Here is a 22,880-nt window from a genome sequence, read left to right as displayed (position 1 = left end):
CTTGAAAAACCAATTTTTAATTTGAGTCTGGTATCAATTATATACTTTGAGAGACCATTTACAACCAATATCTTATCATATCCAAAACCAAAAGGAAAAAAAAAAAGAAAAGAATTAAAAGAGAAGGCAGAGCAAGAGAAACAAAGATTGTCAATAAATGTCTGAAACATAGAAAATTTGTTGGAGTTGTTTTTATAATAGTCTGAAAAACAGATTTATTCTGAAAGGACACTGTTCCTTTAACTTGCTTACTGATCCCACCCAGACTTTGCACCCTGGCCAAATGCCTGACCACTCTTGCTTTAACTGAGTCTAATAAGCATGAATAAAAGATTACAAAAGATCCAAAAGCAAAGACAATTTTTATTTCCTACAGAACAGATCAGTATCAAATAAGCTAACTCCATCCCTAACACTAGTTCTTGCTGTGGGCATTCAACCAGTCTTTACTATTTATTTGACAAACTTTATAAGGTAAGACATAACAACTTTGTTTTAATCACTTAACTCAGACAGGACCATCTAGGAACTGTGAAAAATTAAATGGTTTACATATTTATTATATGAAGAAAGCTTTTCAAAATTTTTAATCTTCTGCTATTACTTGAAATAAATTATTAGAGAAATATAACTAATTGTTAAAATGCGTAGGTTTAAACTTTATTTTAAAGTTATTTTAAAATGTATTTTTAATTTAGTCTACTAAATTACATTAGAATAATGTTAATGTATTTTGGAACAAAAATTCTATAATTCAGGATTAATTATAGAATACTTTCTGTATCTAATAAGCTAGTTTGGCAATTTGAACAAGGACTTATACAATCATTTTATCTTCATGCAGAAATCAATGAAAGGCAAACACTATGAATAAAATCAGCAAACTCTACTGAAAGATGAGTTTTGTATCTGAAACATTATAAAATATAAAGTCTCTGTAATTTATTGATTCTGCCATTTATATGAAATAATTTTAGGCCAAAAGCAAAAAAAAAAAAAATAACATTTGGCTAAAGAGCATCCTTGTTTATGCATTTATAAATGTAACCTATAATAAACATATGGATTTACATTTCTTTCATTTAACTAATGACATTTTGCATTCCTGAAACCTATTTTGCTTGTACATGGATCTAAAAAAAAGAAAGTTGAAAATTATTTTTAAAAATAGCAGAAAAACACAGTAAAAGAGATTAGATGTGAGTGGGATTCCACAAAGCCAAACTAATAGTAAGAAAGAGAATTCAGGAAGGCAGTAAAACTAAAAAATTAGAGGAAGAAAAATAGAAGAAAGTATACCTTGTACTCCAGGAAAATGAAAAGGAATAGGAAAACTTTGGTTTGAGAGGGCTGGATAAAAACTGTCAGAGCAAATAATAATAAAATATGAGATAGTGTGGTTATTGCTATTGAATAAATTGTGTAGAATATCATTTATACAGAGGTTGGTATGAATTTATGATTATATGTCAAGAAAACTGTATAATAATGTGCTTATTTGGGAGAAAAGATAAGTCTTGAGTTAAAGTCAGTATGTCCAAAGCCCTAATTGGGCCCTGTGAATGAGAAGACTTTTCTTCTTAGTATTATGCATGGGATTCATCTTCTTTAAGTCTTTAATGTATTCTTTGATCACGTAGCTTATAAAATCTCTTATTCTCAATGAAATTTAGTTCTCGGTCTCTTATTTCCAGAAATTCTGAGATGTTCTTTATGGTATGGACTCAATCAAAGAGAAAAATCATAGGTGACACAAGACACATGATGTTATTCCTTTACCCCTTTGAAAATGCAAAAACAGCTATGTTTATCTATCCAGGCTTATCTTTACACTAATCTTCAGAATCTAAGTTGTCATACTTTATATTCTTCTCCTTGGTTAACCAGAGGATTCCTGGAGGAGGACTATCCTTTGTGTGTTCTATTTCCTTAGCACACTTCTTATTTTTTCCCAAATACCAAGCTATCTTCAATCTTGGCATACCTGGTCTGATCAGCTGGCATTTGGCCAGTTGCACTTGACGCACCTGCCAGCAGAGGTGCTTGGTTATGTGGGAGCAAGGTTCTCTTAATGACCTTCCTGCCGGACAATGTTATGTGAAGAGCAGACGATGGAACGGAGCCAACTATTGCTCTGTCTTCAACCCACCAGCTTTGCTTCTCTGGGGTTTGTCCATCTGGCAGTTATGAAAGAAATCAGTGTCCTGTCTCACTCCTCACTACCACTGTGTGTATTTCCACCCTCTATTCAGAGCCTGGAAATATCATGCTCACGATTTCCCAGTTCACATTCCTTGAAGGCAAGGTGCCAAAGAAGGAAAATGTGATTCCTTTTCCAGAACTTTTGAAGTCAATATAGTTTAAGCAGGCAAACATTTCAAAACCATGTTGAATAGTTGTTCCAAATAAGTTTTCTTGTTCTCATACTCTTGGGTACACTGAGCTAGCAACATATCAGCCTTTTCTTGTCAGGGAATTCTGCAGGCTAAAAAGTCACTCGATGTGTAAATGAGCATATTGACTGATGATGACTGAACAACAGAATTATAATTTTTCTTTGTTAGTCTATCTAGAAAAATGGTTTCACAGGGCTGTTCATAGCGGGGTACTTCCTGACTGCAAGCCTATTTCAGTTCATTCGTTCTTCCAGCTAACTCTAGTTCTTCCAGCTAACATTGGAAGCTTTGAAGTAACTCTGTTGATTGGTTCTCATACTCTTTTGATTCGTTGGCTCCAACCCTGGTGGAGACAAAGTTTCCAAAGTGAGAGTAGAAAAGAGAAATGAGGTTCTATGAAAACAGAAGGGTAGATTAATTTTTGACTTGACCTCTGGACTAACTGAAGTTATGTGTATAATATTAGGACTGGAATGGTGGTAATGTTCTCCAATCCTGCAAAATGTTGGATTGGAGAACAGTTACAATAAAAATGAGTGAATCTGAATTCACTACAAGAATCTGGGAATGTCAAAGCAGATGCTGTGATTGAACCATGGCCACCAAGGGGGGCGGGGCTGAAATGTCTTCAATTGCTCTTTTCACATCCTACTCCTCATAATATAATGGGAAGTTAAGACTTCTTGAATATATAGAAATATTTATTAATAAATATTTGGTTATGGTGCCATGATTTACTTGGGTTAGAAACTTAAAATCTCAATGTGAATGTTTTTCTAGAAATGTGTATGAGAACCCCTTTCTCCAGTAACATGCCAGTTTTTGACTCTATAAGCTTGAAATTAAAAAATAGCAAAGCTTAGTTTTATCGAAGTATTTATAACTAATTTCTCTGTTTCAAGGTGCTACCAGGCAGATGAGTTTTCACCGTCTACCATAATGTGGAGCAGATATTTTGCCTTCTGTCTCTTGCTTTTGCCAATTTTTATGAGTCAAACAGTGTACGGACAAAGAAAGAAAGGAGCAAAGTCAAATTTACTTGCAAGGAAAAATGACCTCCAGGGTAAAAACAAGTTTGCTTATGTTCTTAATTATTAATTTCAGCTGGCTAAAACACTGATTTCACATTTTCTAAATAACATTTGAGGTAAATAATAGTATATCACATATATGTATATACATGACATTCTACTTGGATATAATTATGACAGTAATACATCTTACACACTTAGAGCACATCGAAGTTTTTAGAGCACTTGTGCATTTGTTAACTCATTTGAGCCTCACATGTAAAATAGGCAGGACAGAGACTGTCACTTTCATGTTATAGAGAAGTTGAGACTCAGAGAAGTTAAATGGCACATTTAAGGCACAGGCAAACTAGTAAGAAAGAGAGCTGGGATTCAAAGTTCTCTGTTTTCAAAATAAGTTTATTTCTCCCTTGCTGTTGATGAGTACACTCATTTTGTCCCTTAGTTTCAACAAAGTTGACGACAAAAATCAAAACCAAATAGGGACTCACTGATATGATACACAACCTAAGAAACAACCTAAGAAATAGAGCATTGTGGTTTTTTTTTTTTTTTTTTTAACTGCGAGAAAACCTCACTTGTTGAATTTTAAAAATGTGCCCTCCCTTCCTCTCTCTTTAAGTGGGTTTAACATTGAGAATATGCTGTGAATATATGATCTTTTGTTTCCTTGTTTGCTCTTCATTTGCATGATCCTACAAGGGGAAAGACTTGGAAAGAGATTTAGTTCTTTACAAGTTAAGCCTTATCTCCAACGTGATCTCTCATATCCACTTCACTCCCTTCTCAAAACCAAATACAACAGCCACTTCAGGGTGCTCCTATACAATGCAGTTTGATGAGTTGGAACAATTAAGTTGCCTAACCTTTTTTGTTCTATTTCAGACTCTGTTTGCTTCATAGATGTGCTCTTCATTGTGGACAGCTCTGAAAGTTCTAAACTTGTCCTCTTTGATAAACAGAAAATTTTTGTGGATAGCTTGAGTGACAATATCTTCCAATTGACCCCGGGTCACTCTTTGAAATATGACATCAAACTGGCAGCCCTCCAGTTCAGCAGCTCAGTCCAGATCGATCCACCTTTCTCTTCTTGGAAGGACCTTCAGACGTTTAAGCAGAGGGTTAAGTCTATGAATTTCATTGGACAAGGCACCTTCTCTTATTATGCCATTTCCAATGCCACTCGGCTACTTAAGAGAGAAGGACGTAAAGATGGTGTGAAAGTGGTTTTGCTAATGACTGATGGCATGGACCATCCAAAGAATCCAGATGTTCAAAGTATTTCTGAAAGTGCTAGAAATGCAGGAATATCATTTATCACCATTGGACTTCTCACTGTCAATAAAACCAAACTTCATTTGATATCTGGGGATGCACCTAGTGAACCTATTCTACTGTTGAGTGATCCAACCATTGTAGATAAAATTCGGGATCGCCTGGTAGGTACCAAATGGATATGCTAAGTATTTTGCACCATAATGTTGATATCTTGGTTATAAATTCTGTAAGGGTTGATACTGGGCAAAAAACATGAAAAAAAAATATATACACAAATTTTTTTGGAAATAGAAAGAAAAATCTGAAGTCTCTCTTCATTTCCTTACACCAAGTAAGCTGGGAAAGTACAAGGCTCATTCCCTGAAATTGCATTCCTAACTTTATTATTAGTCCAGGCTGAGGATTTGGGAGGATTACTTTCCAATCATACATCTCAGGCTTCTGTTTATATATCCTAAGATTGTGAATGCTGCTTACATATATTAATTTTGTGGTCAACTTGTGGTCTGATGTATTTATATCAAGTTTGTCTTTTCCCGGTTCCACATCTGCAGAAATATTTTTGGCTCTATTTTACCTATTGCCACATTATACTACTTAAGCAAAATAGAATTTTATAGTAGTAGACCTCCAATTTTGAAAATTATTTCTGTGTTTCTTAGATAAATTAAATAGGCCCATTTAATTTATAATCACCTGAAGTCAACCAACAATTTCTCCATCAAATCAATGAATCCCACTTGATGGGTCTGGTTAGATGCCTCATTGCTTCTCTGTATTTTTTGCTTAGCTATGTGTGAAAGTCTCTCCTTGCTGCTTTGGAAAACATGAGGCATAGCAATCAAAAAGAAATCCCTCTTGACAACATTTCTCAAAAAGAAAACTCCTGGAGATGAATTGGTTGATTTGTTAAATGTTAAAAAAAAATCAATTTCCTTAAAAATACTGATTTCTTTGATTTTCTAAGAAGGCAAGACAGCCTAGTCCTTTAGGCACTGAGCATGTGGATATCTTCTCTATGATGCAAAAAAAAAAAAAAAGTCAGATCCTACTCTGAAGATCGTTTTGATCCTTTTGTCCTTCCTCCAAAGCTTTTCCTAATGTTACTCTTATCTTTTTAGTGTCAATTGTTTTCAGCATGAGACCTGAGTTTTTCTTATCTGAGTAATATCATATATTGTATCTAAGTAATATCTAAGTGATATTGTAATACCATATATTGCCAGTTTTTATAAGTCAAACAGTATACAGACAAAGAAAGAAAGGATGAAAGTTGAATTTACTTGCAAGGAAAAATGACCTCCAGGGTAAAAACAAGTTTGCTTATGTTCTTAATTATTAATTTCATCTGGTTAAAACACAGATTTGAAATTTTCTAAATTGAGGTAAATAGTAGTACATCATACACACACACATACACACACACGACATTCTACTTGGATATAATTACATATTAGGTGTGTATTTTACTTTATTCTGTGTTTTCCAAAATCTTATGATATAGGTACTGTTATTATTCCTATTTTATGATTGAAAATTTAAGGCCAATCAAAACCCCAGAGTGTGCATGCTTAACTCTATAAAGGTGTATTCAGAGAGGAAATAGTAACTGTTTTAAAAGTTTTTTTTTTTCAATGAGAAATGTCCTGAAACAGGTAAACAATATCTCTACTATTATTTTTAGTCTTTGCTCCTTGGGGATTGAGGATATATGGGAAGGGTTCTGCCTAGACTTGAGAGAGAGATGACACCTAGCTCCCTAGTGCTTGGGGTGAGTGTGCATCCTGAACAGTTCTTTCACATGAGAGGGAACCTTGCCATGGTGCTGGGATAACATTGAACCCTGACTGTACCCATGGCCCAAGGTGTCCTTACCACTTAAGACAATTCTGGCATGTGCAGAAGAGAATCCTGGGGCTGTAAACATGAGTGTCCTGCTGCTACTTCCCTGTCATTGTCCTGTGAGAAGAGTTGAATATAGAAGATGTGGGGCAGGCAGGTCCTTGTTTGGCCAGATGTGCAGGCTCAGGATATTCATACTTCCTCTTGACATATGCTTGTTGAGAAATTCTACCTCAAAGGGCACACAGGCTCTTGCCAGGAGACTGGAGGCAGGACTGTTGGTCTGTTTCTAGGGAAATCAGAAAATGACCAACAGTGTTGCTATTCCTTAGCATCCTGTGATTTCAGCTTGTTTGTTCAGATGGAAGCTTAATGAATAAGACTGTTCTTAGAAGAGGTACTGCTTCCCAACCATTTCCTGGGTCCAGAACAGAATGAATTTTTTTTTTTGTACTGGTAATTGAACCCAGAGGTGCTTTACCATTGAACTACAACCCCAGTCCTTTTTATTTATTTATTTTTTCCTACATTTTTTATGGGTGTGTTATAAGTGTGCATAAGGATGGTATTTGTTACATAATCTTTAATGCACACAATATAACAATATACTTTGGACAATATCATCCTTTTTATCTTGATTTTGAGATTGGGTCTCAGTAAGTTGCTGAGGTTGGCCTTGAACTTGCCATCCATCTGTTTTAGATTCCTGAGTCACTGGGATTGCACGTGAATGCCACCACACCCAACCCTCCTGAGTGTTTATTTAGGCTCTTTAAAGAACAATACTCCAGGGTTTATGTTTCTATTTCACCATCTATGAAGTAGAACTTGACTCCTGATCAGGTTATTGGAAACATTCCTCATTTAATCTATTTGTATTATATCTTTAATTGAATTTTTACCACTTTATTTTGAAATGATTTCATAAATATGAATTTCATAAAAACTATTTCATAAATATCATAAAAATGTTAGGTATAGTTTAATTACAAAACTGCATCTACTTAAAGTATATAACATATGAGTTTTAAAAATGTATATACATGCATGAAACCATCAATGCAATCAGAATACAGAACATTTCCACCACCCAGCTTCTTCCTTACACCTTTGGGATACTTGCCTTAATACTGATATGACTTTTGTTGCTCTAGGCTAGTGTACATTTTCTAGAATTTTATAAGTAAACTCATACAGTGTGTGCTCTGTTTGTGGCAAACTTTTTTTACCCAGCCTAATGATTTTAAAATTAGTCAGAGTTGTTTCTTTGGATTAGCAGTGTATTCCATTTTATTGCAGAGTAAACTTAAGATGAATTTAATTGACACAATTGTCCAGAATAAGTCAACTTTGCAAGAGTCAAGATGAATTGCAGAGTCAGTGTATATGCCTTGATATCTCTAGTAGAAAGTTTCATGAAAGAATCTCACGAAAACATTTTAATTCTGAATTACCCAAGAGGGATGTGGTAATTCCTAACTGAAGGGGATATGTGAAATATTTTTATTGTTAGTTTATTATGGTTCACATAGTAGTGTTGAAACCTAAGAAACAAATTCAACCAATGTCCCATATATATTACTTGGTCCTTTAGAAGAGTAAAAAAGAATATGTGAAAACAATTTTTTTAAAAAATTTTTTCCTCCATCACTTTTAATGTAAATATTTAAAAAGCCTTTATGAGAACAAAAGTTGTGACAAATTTGTCTCTTTTAATGAATATCATCAGAAAGAACATAAACTTTAGGTATTCCCTCCCTCACATAAATAATCATTTTGGTAATTTCTATATCATCTTCAGAATTATATGATTTATTTTTAAATAATGGCCCACTTCTCTTTTTTTCAGGGTTTCTCTTGCTTGGAGTCTTATTTCTGCTCTAATGTATTTCAGATTTTGTTAGCAATTTTACTATTATATTAAGCTGTAAGTTTTGTTCTTTGTTACCGTGTTCGTCATCCTTGCCTACTGAGTGCTTTAGTCTCATCCCATTTGCTATGATGCTAATAACGTTGTCCATCCCTCACATTTCCTCTATCTCCTTCTGGTAGCATTGACCTTGTAACTCTTCTCTGTAAAATAGGCAGTTCCCTTCTTGCCCTGTTCTTTGACATATACATATATCATCATAAAAATCCAGATCTATTAATAAAACGTATGCCTTAGCTCTAGTGAGGGTCTCTATTATTTATCCTTTATATTGAAACTCAGATTCCACCTAGACTGTAATTGATGTGTCTTTCCCTCTGGCTTTGACCACGGGCCCCAGCTATTCTCACACAATGCCTCTCTGCCCACTTGGAAGCCCTCACCAAGGCATCCAGTTGTGTTCACGTGGGCCCTTCCATCCACTCTGGTTAAATGTCCCTCCTCACTGCTTCCTTTGTCTTATTGCCCACACTTGTCTTTATGACTTTTTTCCTCTTAAACTTTGACATATAGCATGGCATGCCATCAACAAGTTGGTCCTTTGCATTCTTCTCTTCGAAATCATCCAGAAACCCCACCTATTCCAAGAAACCATCTCATTCCTGCCCTTCTCCCTGACCCCCTGCACTGTTGGCTGTGTGTTGTCCTCTGTCCCTGGGGCCTATAGACTATAAGTGAGTGCCTTTAGGGACGAGGCTTTGTTCTTTGTTTGAAACAGTCTTTTCTATTCTAAAGTTTTGTGTTCATTTTTGTTTCCATAGAAATATAAATTCCAGCAAACACATAATCAAATGAATTCCAAAAATAGTTACTTGTGTTGTTATGATTTTAAGCTTTATGGCACATATTTTCAAAGAACAATACAGCAAGACAGAAATTGAATTTTCAAAAGAAGGGCTGATATGTAGAATTTCACATCAGGCACACTAACAGCTAAATTCATGAATTGAAAAACTGACGATATTGCTTATTGTTAAAAAGGTTTTTGAGTGACAAAGCTTTGAATGTTTCTTTAGTAGTTGTTTTAAAATTTTATAATTTGGCTTAAATTATCAGGGTTTTAAAAATTGTCTCTCAGGAGCTCCTTTTGAATTCTTTTTTCCTCTCACTTTCCCAGAGGACACCAAGCTTCTAATGTGTGTTTTAAATATTTTATAATTTGGATTATATTGTACATATCCATCTGCAAAACGCTTTTTCACCTGATGTTTTTGGAAACTTATCTATGTTGAATTACAGACATCCAATGCATTTGTTTTAACTGCTGAATAGTATTTCACTTATTGACCGATTCTACTATGTTTTTTTTTTGGGGGGGGGGGTACCAGGGATTGAACTCAGGGACACTCAATCACTAAGCCACATCCCCAGCCCTATTTATTTTATTTAGAGACAAGGTCTCACTGAGCTGCTTAGAGCTCGCTTTTGCTGAGGCTGGCTTTGAACTCGTGATCCTAACTGGTGGATTTTCTTAATGCATATGTCCAATGTCTCTCCTTCATTGTCCTTTCCTCTGCCCACCTGTTCATTATTGACTAAGCTAACTAACAACTGTCTAAAGCCCACTTATATTTCACAAAATTATGACTTTAAAATGAATGTTTTGATGCCAAAGAATAAATTCACACATGTATAAGGCTGGAAAAAATGGCAGAAAGGAAAATACACAATTATGTATTCTGCCTTAGTCTTTGTAAGTAAAAGTAAGGACATTCTCATTATGACTGATTAAGTTTGTAGCTAAATTATAGAGAGTATAATGCTGATCAAAGAAACAAAAGATAAAGCACAGAATGCAATAGGATAAAGATCCTAGAAAGCATAGAGTAATTTTTAATGTTAGTGCCCTTCATGTCTCCTATTATTACATGGCTGAGAGTGCTCCTTGGGTGGTTGGCTGGCAGGCTTTATTGCTTTTACAAGGTTAAAAAGGCTCAATTGCTATTCTACTTGGAAATTGCATATCCCATAGGGAATAATTAAGAATAATAAGAAGCTGGAAGCAGAACCATTAATTGAGTTAATGTTTCATTCTTTTTTCCCTCCTAGGATATTTTATTTGAAAAGAAGGTAAGCACCACATGCTTTGATTACTATGAATGACTCTGAAAGCTTACATTATCAGATCAACATTATAATTCACATTAGAAGCTAAGGTGTGACTAAATAAAAATGCTTAATTCTTTTCGAACCACTCTCTTTTAAAATAGTCATCTGATTTTTCTGCCACTATATCCACTGTAGGTTGAAAAATTTAGGAAAAGTAGGGACTATTTAATATGATTAAAAAATAATTTTAGAAATCAGTGATAACCAAATGGCATAGTTTTTGCTTACTTTGACATGGCTTCTTTTATTCTAAACTCATCTCTGATATCAGCTACTTGTGGAGTCCCTGTACTTGGGGAGATGTTCCCGGTATTGGCTAGCTTATGGTTAGTGCTAAGAGAAAAGAGCTTAGAATCATCCCCTGCTGCAGGCTGGTTGACTATAAGCTCATTGTCTTTCCTGTTGTGGAGAAAATTGGGCCTCATGATGGCAACCAGGGCATAGGACAATGGAAGCTGGCCAACAGCAATAGATTGGATAGGATATTGCCCAATAGATAATTATGAGTTTGCTGAGGATTCCCGAACAATGTGGGCATTTCTTAAAAGAAAGAGTTTGGAACATCTGAACTTTTTTCAATAAACTGCTTAACATCAGGACATTTACAGTTATCATTGCATAAGATAATAGAAGTCAACCAAACCTTGTAAAATATCAGGTTTCATTGAATTATGCACAGATACAACATTATTTTATGTCCCATCAATAAAGGAAACATCTTTGCCCATTAAACAGTGATACAAATGCCTTCTCATCAATTGCAACTTTTATTTTACATTTATGGAAAGAATCCTTTTACATTTATTTAGATACAGACTTTTAAATCCTGTATTACTTTTTTGCATATATATGGAGAAAAATATAAGCAAAATAATTTTTTTTTCCTAAAACTTCACCTCAGTGTCTAAATCTTGAATCAATGCCCTTGTTTTTCCACATAATCCTGGCCTCTGCACCATCAAAACCATTGTCAATGAAGCATGTTTTTTGGTGTTCTCTGGCATTTTCTTCCATTTCATTCTATAAGTCTTGAAGTGCATGTGCAGAAAACAAATACTTTGTCATATTTGACCTGTTAGCTATTCTAAGACTCATTTTGATTTCAGAGGTGTTAATATGAGGAAAAATGTGCTTCTTAGGATTGACAAAATGTGGTATAAGTTAAATGTTTTCTTTTGCTAAGTAAAGGAGAACTTAATATTTGTCTATAATGAAGCGTTCATGTGTTATATAGAAGAGTAGAGCAGATATTCCAAAAGTCCACTGAAAATGTTTATTTTCCTATTTTAATTGGCATCTATAAATCTTTGACAGAATATCTATTTTATTTAACCATAGCAAAGTTTAATAATACTTTAGTAGTTGGCTCTTAATAGACCTGAGTTTGCCTGGAATCATTTAATAGAGCAAAATCTCCATAAACTTGCAAGGTCAGCTTTCTCTAAGGGAGTGTTCCAGTTGTGTATTGGATAATATTTGAAATGCTATCCTAACTATATTTCACTGTGTGCTTAATACTGTGTTTCATTATTGATTTAGTGTGAACGCAAGATCTGTGAATGTGAGAAGGGGGATCCAGGCGAACCAGGGCCTCCTGTGAGTATATTATTACTTCAAACTTGAGGCTGATGAAGATGGTGATGGCACAGTGATGAAACTGCTTTCAGAAAGGGCTTTTCAGTGTCATTGCTTATTGGATAATGGGGGCCCATGATTTCTGAATAATGAAGTGAAAATGCAGAAAACGATAATACAGGTCATCAGTACTTTAGGAAAGCTTTGTTTTACTAGAAGCAAGGACACAGTCCTCTTGGGAAGCTCTTGCCTTCACAGCAATGCAGCAACAACTGGAGAGGCCAGTAGGGCATTTTGGGAGATTAGGTAAATTCTGTCAAATGGAAGCAATCACTGGGCAACCAAAGATAAATGGTGGGATTTAGTATGACAATTCGATATCTGATACCATCGTCCATTCTAGCCTAGGATCAATAGTGCCATCTGTGTAGTTGGAAACCATTTGAAATGACACTAAGACTGCTAGAGATGCTGAATATTTTTCTGACTGATATCAGAAAGCATCCAAGCTGCTTATCACGCATTTCATTTATTGATGGGATTGCAAACTTTATCCTTAGAGTTCAGAAGCCTGGGGAGATGTTTCACAAAATACATGGATTCGATTTTGAACTAATGCTCCTATTTGGGGGTGGGGAGGGGAATGCATTTTGTGAATATCTGAGAATATGACACATTTTACCTTGAGACTTGATTCCAAAGCTTGTTCCTTTTCAAATCAGTCTAGCACTGAAGGTGTTAAGAAGTGAACTTGTTTGTCCCCACAACCCCAATATAAAGTTGCCAGAGGAAAGGATATTCTGTTTTAAAATGAACAGTGCTAGTAAGAAAGTTTACAGTTGCTAAGCTAAGCTACCACTTCAGCCACTTATGTTTTAATAGGGGTAAACCATAGAGCTATGTTATTTAATATTTATTAAGCTCTCCAAAAACAGTTTTCAGAAAAGCAACATTTTGGGTGGCTTGAGCCTAGTAAAACAAAGTGCTTTTCTGGAACAGGATTGGGGAGCTCCCTTCTCCTATCTTTTGAGGTTGTTCCCTGTGTATCAGAACCTCTGTGACCAAAGACAAGCAAGCTGGTCTGGTTCTTTCAAAAGTGACTCAGAGGTGGGGGACTATAGTGGTCCACAATGAAGTGAGAATAGGAATAACTCCTATATTTTTGCCTGTTCAGTCATTCCTTTCAATCTTTGAGTTTGATTTTGTTTACAAAGCAACTGAAAAGTAATTATTTGGGGAAGAAGTAATTGTTGGGAAGAAAGAGATATTATCCTTTTAAACAATTGCAGAATTTGTCCATCTGAGACAGTACAGTAGTAAAGGGGAGAAAAGAGTCGAATCTCTGTGAAGGTTTTATAATCTTCCTTTGTTTTGTGGGATGTGACAGATCATAAATTATGATAAAGAAAACTAATAGAATACTTGCTCAAAATAATTTTTTCTCTCTTTGCCTTCAGGGTAGACATGGAAACCCAGGTATTAAAGGTGAGCGAGGACCAAAAGGAAATCCGGTAAATGAATAGACTGCTTTCTTTTAAATCAGTGTATATCTGTCTAGACTTATTTAAAGAATAAACATAAAGAAAATAAAGAGCATTGCAATATATGGCAAGAATCTGATGAGTTTTAAGAAGAATATAGGACATTGACTTCCTGTATTATCTATCTTGTTTTTGTTTGCTTGCTTTTACAAATTCTAAATAGAATTTGAAAGTTTTAGACTGTAAGTTTAGGAAATCTAGGGACATTAGCTAAGCAGAATTTGTTACTTGAATAATAATGGCCCAAATTAATTAGGACAATGTTTCATGAACCACTAATACATGTGCCACATCAGATTCACATTGGCACTTGTGTTTTTTACGGATCTGCATTATGGATAACTGACTTATACCAGATGTTTTCTCTGTCCTAGAACATCATTTGTCATTTCTCTTAATTCTTTTTTTTAAATGTGTATACCTATCCAAAAAATCACAGATTAAAAAAATTACCTATTTATATTACTGTTGGGACAATAGTGTTCTAAATTCAAGAAAGATTGAAGGAATCACAAAGAGAGAGAATAGAAAATATAACTATGTGAAAACTTAAGGCAAAATTCTGTACAGTGAAAAATAATAGTTAAAATGTGAAGACATCGAATACAAAGGACATTGGATTAACTTCTATAGTACATAAAAAACTTGTAAAACTGATGAGAAAATATAAAGTTTTTAATAATTGAGTGAGCAAAGGACACAATTTTCAAGAGAGGACATAAAACCAGTAAAGAAAAAAAATAGAAAAACATTTAATTTTATTAGGTAATGAAAGAAACTTAAATAAAGACAATGAGATACCCTTTAACACTAATAATTCACATTTTAAAAACTTGGAATCCAGAGGCTCCTTAGAAGTAGTTTTCTAGTTTACCTAGTTTGCTTTTTGGGTGTTTTGAATTTTAAGAACATTTCTTTTCTTATAGCAACTAACATGGCAATTTTAAAGTAATAACTAATGATAGTGATATGGTAGTGAAGCTGGTTTGCTCTTCATTGCAAAGATAACTTGGCACAGATATTTTGGAATAAATTGGGCAATAAAGAGGAGACATTCAAATACTTGAAATTTTGACTCAATCTATTTCTGAGAATACTTTTAGGAAAGTATGGAAAATATAATGTTATATGCATGAAAGTATTTTTGGCAATTGCTTGCTTGCCAAGGAAAGGGAATGTATAGCATCTTTGGTTCATTCTAAAACACACACACACACACACACACCCTATATTCACTCATCTTATGTAGGCTTGAATTGATGCCATCATGCTGTTTGTTGTTGTTTTAAATACCTGTTATAAGTTAATGTGTACCAGTCATGTATTTAGTTTGTAATTTCTTGCTCCATAATTCATTTTCCTAAGTCTTGTTGACATCAACCAATCACTCCTAAACACATTTTGGAAAACATTCCAAAGCCCCTTGGAGAAAAGCAAGGGTGTCCAGCTCAGAGCAAATACAATGCTCTATTTGAGAAAAAAAATGACCATGTTGTGAAACTGGGATGTGTCCTAAGCTGCAAAAATGTACCTGAATCCTGTATATTTAGCTTTATTCTCAAAGAGCAAAGTTTATCTGAGCTGCTGTTTTCTTCCTTATATTGTATGTGATAGTGCCAATAGTAAAGGAGGGGAGGGGGGATAGTAGAGGATAGGAAAGGCAGCAGAACACAACAGACACTAGTATGGCAATATGTAAATCAATGGATGTGTAACTGATGTGATTCTGCAATCTGTATATGGGGTAAAAATGGGAGTTCATAACCCACTTGAATCAAAGTGTGAAATATGATATATCAAGAAATTTGTAATGTTTTGAACAACCAACAATAAAAAATAAAAAAAAAAAAGATTCTTCCCTAACTGGGTTAACCTATTAGTCTGAGACTTCTGAATTGAATGCATTCATTCAACTGAGCAATAATCACTCTGCAAGCCTGTGGAATTTTGACTGATTTTTTGTTTGTTGTAGGGTGATGCTCAAAAAGGAGAAACTGGAGAAAGAGGTCCTGGGGTATGTACACAACTGGAATGCCTTCATGTGGAAGTGATCTAGGGATGCTAACATTCTGGGATTGACCATTTTGATCCCCCTCAGGGCAAATGCAAACCCGACTTTCACCTACCTGTGCTCTGATGGCTCAGGCAGGCAATCAGACATATATGACCTTGGGAAATAAAAATGTGAGGAGAATATACTTTGATGGAACCAGGGGTTTTCAACCCTATGACAGTCCCTGAAGCTTAACTGGATACTTGTGAAAGGCTCAAATGACAAAAGCAGTTTGCTTTATTTCTTGTGTCCTTTTTCATGATGAAGAATAAGTTGAGTTTCAATGTCATAATAATTACATTGTCTAAACTATGCTGTTGTCAATACAATCTACAAACAAAATAACATTTATCATTTTAGTTGATTTCTTATCTCCCAAATTAAAAGATAACAAAGATTGCTTGAGAAATAATATAGCGCATGTCTTATTTTTCATTTTCCTGAGCATTTTGGTAAGGGTAGCAAATAGCAGAGAAAGTGAAAAAAGGAGGCCTTGTTGTGTGGTGCCTCTTTGCTTGTCCCCTTGGGTATAAGCCCTGGACTCAGACCAAGAGATTTAAGTACTGTTCTCTTGGTATTTTTAATTAACTTTGTGAAAGAATCTGATAGAAACTCTTACAGTCTCATTAAGCATTCACTCAGAAATTTGTGTTATTTTATTCAGGGAACATTTCTTAGGGTTCTTATAGATATATGCATACTAGTAAGAAAAATAAAAGTATATTTTTAAAAAGCTTATTATGTCTTAGGAGAGATAAGATATTCCAAATAGCTACAGTTTGAAACAGAATATCAAAATATTGTTAAAAGGTCATGAACAGGTACTGAGAGGAAACTGGAGTCATCCAGGTATATTTTACAGGATGATTCCTGAAGATATAAGGCTGCAACAGGCAAAGATAGGACAGGTTGGGGAAAAGACAGGCAGATGGAGAGAATGCCATAAACACCAATCTAAGGGAGGATACTGATGGGGAATGGTGAAATGGGTTTCTTGTCAGACTTAGTGTGAAGGGTGGATTGGACAAAATGCCCAATCCTGCTGCAAGGTCTGGGTTTTACTAGGTGATGAGAAGCCCCTGAAATTTTAATGAGGTACAATGACCCAAAAGCTGTGTAATGTGATGATTTATCTAATGAGACTCTAAAAAGGAGAAAGAGAAGCACTTAGAAGAAGGTCTGCTACTGTAGTGGACAGGAGAGTTAACACAGACATTGGCTCAATCTGCTCTGGCCAGTATGAAAACCACCAATCAAATGTGGCTATCGAGCCCTTGACACATGGCTACTCTGAATTGAGGTGTGCTATAGGAGTAAAATATACATTGAATTTTAGAGCCTTAGTTCAAAAAATTATCTCATTGGTAATTTTTATATTGATTAAATATTAAAATGACAGTATTTTAAACCTGTTGGTATAAACAACATATAAAATTAATTCCACCTCCTTATTTTTACCTTTAAAATGTGACTATTAGGACATTTAATATTATATATGTAGTTCACATTTTTGGCTTACATTAAGTAAACAATATCAGGCTACAGCAAAGACAAAATAGGAAAGAAGAACATTGTGAGAATCCATGAAGTCGTGGAAATGACCACATGTGTTGACTAACTCTAACTCATATATTCAACAAATATTTATTGAGTACTTGCTATATGCCAGGCACTCTGTTAGGTGCTGGGGATTCAGGCGTGAGCAAGACAGTCCCTATCTTAGCAAGTGTTTCAGTGAAGGAAACAAGAAATAGCCATACAAATAGATAATTTCAGTCAGAGAAGTGCTATGAAAATATAAAACAAGGCAATGAAAGTAGTCTAAGAAGAAGGAGCAGAGACAAAGGCCCAGAGACAGGAACATGCTTGGTAGACTCAAGAAATGGAAATAACCCCAGAACATGTTAATGAGTGATGGGCAACAAGGCCTTAGAGATAGGCAGGGGCTAATCATATAGGACCTTGCAGGCCAGGATCAGAAGAGTGGGCTTAAAGTACAGCAGGAAGCGGTTGCGGAATTTTGAACAGGTTGAATTAAAGGGATATAATGGTAAAACAAGGAGAGAAAAAACAAATGATGATAAAATTTTGATTCTGTGTGATTTGAAATGTGATGGTGCCATTACTAGAAATAGGAAAATGAGAAATTTTGCAGTTTGGGTGCCATTTTGGATATTATAAATTTGACTATATAAAAACTAGTAATTAAGAGAGATCATGTATAATGGCCAAAAAAAAAAAATGCCCTGATGTAACAACCAAACAGTAAATTGACCATGATTTTCAGAAAGAAAACAGGAAGAAAAAGAAAGAAAGAAAGACAGACAAGACTACTTAAAAGCAATATTTCTTTATTTTGTAAGGCTATATTGTCTCCTTCCAAAATATAATCTTAACTCTTTTAGTATAAAGTGATGACAGAATTATAAATATGGATGTGTGTTATAATGGGTGGAGAGTGCCCTAAGGTTCCTGAGATTAGAAGAACAGGCTTTTTTAGCATGAATGGTTTTAATAGGAATTCCATTATAGGTGGTTATTTATAATATGACCTTTAATTTTAAGCACACTCCTAATTAAACAACATGCACAAATAAATATTTCTAAACTGGATTAAATTGTAGTTTCACCATGTCTTCCACTACTTCTACTTTTATGTTCTATTCCTCAGGGACCACTCATTTGGAAAGAAGGTTTATTTCCTTATTGAAGTTTCCTTTTGTTAAAAAGTCATAACAGGACAAAATGTTGTAGTCTGACTTACATGTAACAGCAATAATAGCTTGTTTATGCCATTGGTTTCTCCAGCTTGATTTAAATATGCCATATAATTTTGTTTTTGTGCTTGAAAAATATAGTTGTATGAAAGAGGTATGAAATCCAATTTGGAAAAGATTAATTTTGCTTAGAGTGGATAGCTTCCTGGTTCATTTAATATTCAATACTGTATCACTTAAAGGGCTTATGGGTAGAGTCACAGTGGAGGAGGCTGTATGGGATTTCCAGGACTGACTCAGAAGACAGCAGAGGTGCTGGCCCCATGTCCAGCTTGATATAAAAGACAATAACTTAAAAGGCCACTGTCTCATCAGGTTGATAGAGGAACCATTCATTTTCTCAATGTTATATATTTGAAACCAAATTTGAAAGGAGGGCCATAATAGATACAGTTATTTACCTATATTCCAAAGGCCATTATCTCAGCTCATTTTCAAAGCCAATTTCTCTAATGGCCTCTGAGAGACATTCTCAGCTGCCATAGTTCACAGTTTAAAAGTAAATATAACAATTTTGAAAGAATTGTTATGGGTCATCACTTTTACAATGACTTTCAGTATAGCTTCTCTCCTTTAGTTTGATGCCAAAGAGTAAGAGATTAGGGTTGGAAAAAAAATGTTTGAAATAGAATAGAAGACAGTAGGGAAACATAGGTTCTTTTCTTCTCAATAAATGCGTACTTCCCAAACATAAAGTGAAATAGTTCACATGTGTATTATCTTATTTTCCAAGACTGCATAGATACGTATAGGTATGTTTTTATTATATCTTATATATGAAAAACATCTAGCTCTTCCTCTAATTCTGCTTTATAATGGTTTACTTTTTTATTTATTTTTTAACTAGGGAATTCCTGGGTACAAGGGTGACAAGGTAAGAATTGTCTATGGGTTCCATTTGACCTCCCCACTTCCCACAGAGTCTGCAGGGGGAAAAGACTGTTCCTCTTCTAGATCGTATTTTGAGTAACCAAGACCTCAGAAATTCCTGCAAAATGGCCCAAACCTGCTTGAAGGGCACACATAAAATCATTCCTGTATCTATTTTCTTCCTAAGCCTGAGAGGGAAACAAGAGATGGCTGTTTCTAGGGTCAGGAGGAGTCAAGATATGTACTGAGTATCTATAAGTCCTTGAACAACTCAAGATCTCTGGTAATACAGTCCTGTCTAGAATAAATGGAATAATGGGTGTGATAATGTATTGTAAATTGTTTGCAGGACTATAAATGTAAGGTTCAATTATGAAGAGGCAAGGAAAAATGTTAACATAGGAAAGTTGAAATTTTTCATAATTATAAAATTATAAATTTATCTTGAGTAAAATATGAATTCCCCCATCTTGATTTAAACAATAAGGTAGTTATTCAACACCAGAAAGCTCTACACATGCACGCGCACGTGCACACACACCCACATATATTTAAAGATTCATATAACCTTCTGGAGAATTTTAGATTCACTGAAAGAGTTCTCACTTGGAAAATACAATTTTTCAGAGAAAAGTGACCCTGAACCTTCGACATTCAAACCAGAATTTCACTAGGAGAAGCAGTATCAGAAATCCAAGGCTAGGAACAGAGCTAATCTGTTTATAGCTTTCTGAAGTACTTGCTCCCTAGAGCTATATAATTGTGACTATTCCACAGGGATTAATGATCCCACCAAAAAAAGAAAACGCCTTTCTGAGGCAAATAACACGAATACAATATTTTCATTGATGGGAATCTGCCCCCCAAACAAATGCTGTTCCTCAGGACCCTAGAGCTAACAAATTTGTCTGGACAAATGGAATGTGAATTCTAGCCAAAAGGATTTTTGAATGTATTTTTGGTACTTTTCTGTTTTATATTTTAGTGGTTGACTCATTTTGTTTCCATCTAACATTACTAAATTAATTGCTTTCTAATTGGGTCTTCGAGAATGATTTTCTATTTACATTCAGAAATTAATGTTCAACTTGTTCTGAGTGAAGACTCAATTTTCCCTGAGTTAGTCATGTTCAGCCAGAGGAAGGAGAATTTGTGCTCCATTCGTGTGCCATGTGTCAAAATGCATTCTACTGTCATATAAAACTAATTAGAATGAATTAAAAAATAAAATAAAAAAACAAAAGCTGAAAAAAATGATGTAGAGAGAAAGATTGCTTTTTAACAGATAGCTGACTCAGAGAATTACACCGTTTTCTTTTCTGCTCCTGATGTCAGTGAAACTCCAGGTAGACCTTGGGTAGAAATGCCAGGTCAATGACCTTGGGTAGAAATGCCAGGTCAATGGAAATAACTTATATCCCATGATAAAGTGCCCTGTTTGGCTATGGTGACTGATACATGAATCTGGAAGTCTTAACAGACTCAAGTCTGTGATTATAGGCAAAGAATTTAATCTTTCTGAGTTTCATATTCCTTATATATGATTGGATATATGAATATATGTGTGTATATATACATATATCTTGTATATGTACATTATGTACTGTGCAAGGTGATATACTTATGGAGCAATCATGTAAAGGCTTTGGCACACGCTTTACACCCATAATTGGTGATTACAATTGTTATTTCCTTCCTTAGGGGGGTGCTATTCTACATGTGGTCTTCAGGCTGGCTGCCAGTCTTGTTAATGTTTGCTGTTTAGCAATGAGGAAAAAGCTTAAACCAGAATATAAGTTTACTGTATTACTATAAACACTGCTAAATTCAGCTGAGAGTTATTTCCCATGACACAACTCCCTTGATGAAGGAAGCAATGCATTGAATTACATTCTGGTGCAATTTCCTTATGTAATAGTGACACACCAAGTAGCATGTCCTAGAACAGCACATAGGTAACAAAGCTGCAGCAGAAGCAGAAATTGATATTGAAGGCACTGGGTTAGGAGTTATAGGCTAGCATGTATGTGTCAGAAGTAAAACATTTAATCTCTCCAATTGTTCCCTTATATTAAAAATAAGAATTGATTTGAGACTCAGAGTAAATATATATGAAAGCATTTGAAAATGCTAACATTTTATAAATAAGAGATTATTGTATTATGATTGTGAAAGTTTAGTCATTTTTCTAATTGGATGTGACTTTTTACTTTTAACTCCTAAAAGTCTTCAAAGTCTGATGTGATGAGTTAGTATTCAGAGATTCCAATTCTCATCTGTTTGGGCAAACCACTTAACCTTTTTTTTTAAATAAACATTTACTTTTATTGTAAAATAATTTTGATTGACAAAAATTTTATAGTTTGTAAAATACAATATGATGTTTTGAAATATGTATGCATTGTGAAATGGTTAGATTGAACTAATGAACTTACGTGTTACCTAACAGTTACCATTTTCTGTGTGTGTGTGTGTGTGTGTGTGTGTGTGTGTAATGAGAACACTTAAAAATATTCTCTTCTAATGCTTTTCAAGAACACAAGATGCTGTTACTAATTATGGTCACCATGTTGTACAATGGGTCTTTTGTAGTTGTTGCTCCTGTCTAATTGAAATTTTATATCCTTTGAGAAATTTCTCCCAAACTCCAACCTGTTACCCCTGGTAACCACCATTCTACTCTCTGCCTCTGTGAGTTCAACCTTTTTAGGTTCCCCATAGAAGTGAAATCATGAAGCAGTTTTCTTTCTGTGTGTGTCTGGCTTATTTCATTTAACTTATGTCCCCTAGTTTCATCCATATTATCATGAATGATAGGATTTCCATTTTGCAGGCTAAGTAGTGTTCCATTATGCATATAGACTACATTTTCTGAATCTTTTTGAATTGCAAATTTTCAGTCTGTAAAATTGGATTAATAATATCTATAGCAGACAGGTAATATCATAAATGTCTGTTAAAACCATTAATAATTTCTAAAGCGTAATTCAATGTTAGTTTTTTTTAAATCAACATTCTAGAGAAGAGAGTACAGTAGAGCATAATAGTGGAAAATATGTAGCATGCTCACTGCTATGCCCCTGTCTCTCAGCTGACCTTGCTCACTTATCACAGTACCCTTCTAATACATGGTGGATGATCAGTTACTTTCCTTTTAATTTCATTCCTCTAATAATATGTCACAACTCATTAGGTGGCATGACTGGTTTGATCCTGTCAAGTTAAGGACAACTGATGGAGAAAGGTTTTCAGAGTTCAATGCCCATGCAAATCTCAGTATTGAGGATAAAATTGTAGAGAACTTGCATGGAGCGCTCATGTCCCATAAGATTTTGCTGGGAATCTTAAGAAAAATCCTACACTTGACTGACTGTAAATGTCCTCTTATTCACTTTATGCATTTATTTTTTAGGGTGAACCTGGAGAATGTGGTAAACCAGGAATAAAGGGTGACAAAGTAAGGAGGATGTTTTATAAA

At 34.7% G+C, this 22,880-nt stretch overlaps 1 protein-coding gene across 6 annotated transcripts in view; it reads left to right on the top strand.

Moving 5' to 3' along the window:
- The first annotated feature begins 318 nt into the window (after positions 1-318).
- Positions 319-22,880, top strand: part of Col28a1 (collagen type XXVIII alpha 1 chain) — a 156,988-nt gene continuing 134,426 nt past the window's right edge. For 4 of the 6 annotated variants that reach the window (XM_048785979.1, XM_015488243.2, XM_048785978.1 and 1 more), the window contains exons 1-9: positions 319-474; positions 3,299-3,459; positions 4,313-4,866; positions 10,527-10,547; positions 12,126-12,182; positions 13,619-13,672; positions 15,675-15,716; positions 19,380-19,406; positions 22,815-22,859. In XM_048785979.1, coding sequence (XP_048641936.1) covers positions 3,336-3,459; positions 4,313-4,866; positions 10,527-10,547; positions 12,126-12,182; positions 13,619-13,672; positions 15,675-15,716; positions 19,380-19,406; positions 22,815-22,859 — 924 coding nt within the window. In that variant the 5' untranslated portion in view covers positions 319-474; positions 3,299-3,335. Of the gene's footprint in view, positions 475-3,298; positions 3,460-4,312; positions 4,867-10,526; positions 10,548-12,125; positions 12,183-13,618; positions 13,673-15,674; positions 15,717-19,379; positions 19,407-22,814; positions 22,860-22,880 lie in introns of those variants that run through there. The other 2 variants (XM_048785982.1, XM_048785983.1) reach the window with 2 other exon arrangements.

Source organism: Marmota marmota, unplaced genomic scaffold (assembly GCF_001458135.2).
Source record: "Marmota marmota marmota unplaced genomic scaffold, marMar, whole genome shotgun sequence".
NCBI lineage: Eukaryota > Metazoa > Chordata > Mammalia > Rodentia > Sciuridae > Marmota > Marmota marmota.
The sequence above is the reverse complement of the archived record's forward strand: the minus strand, read 5'-3'. Positions and strand labels throughout refer to the sequence as shown.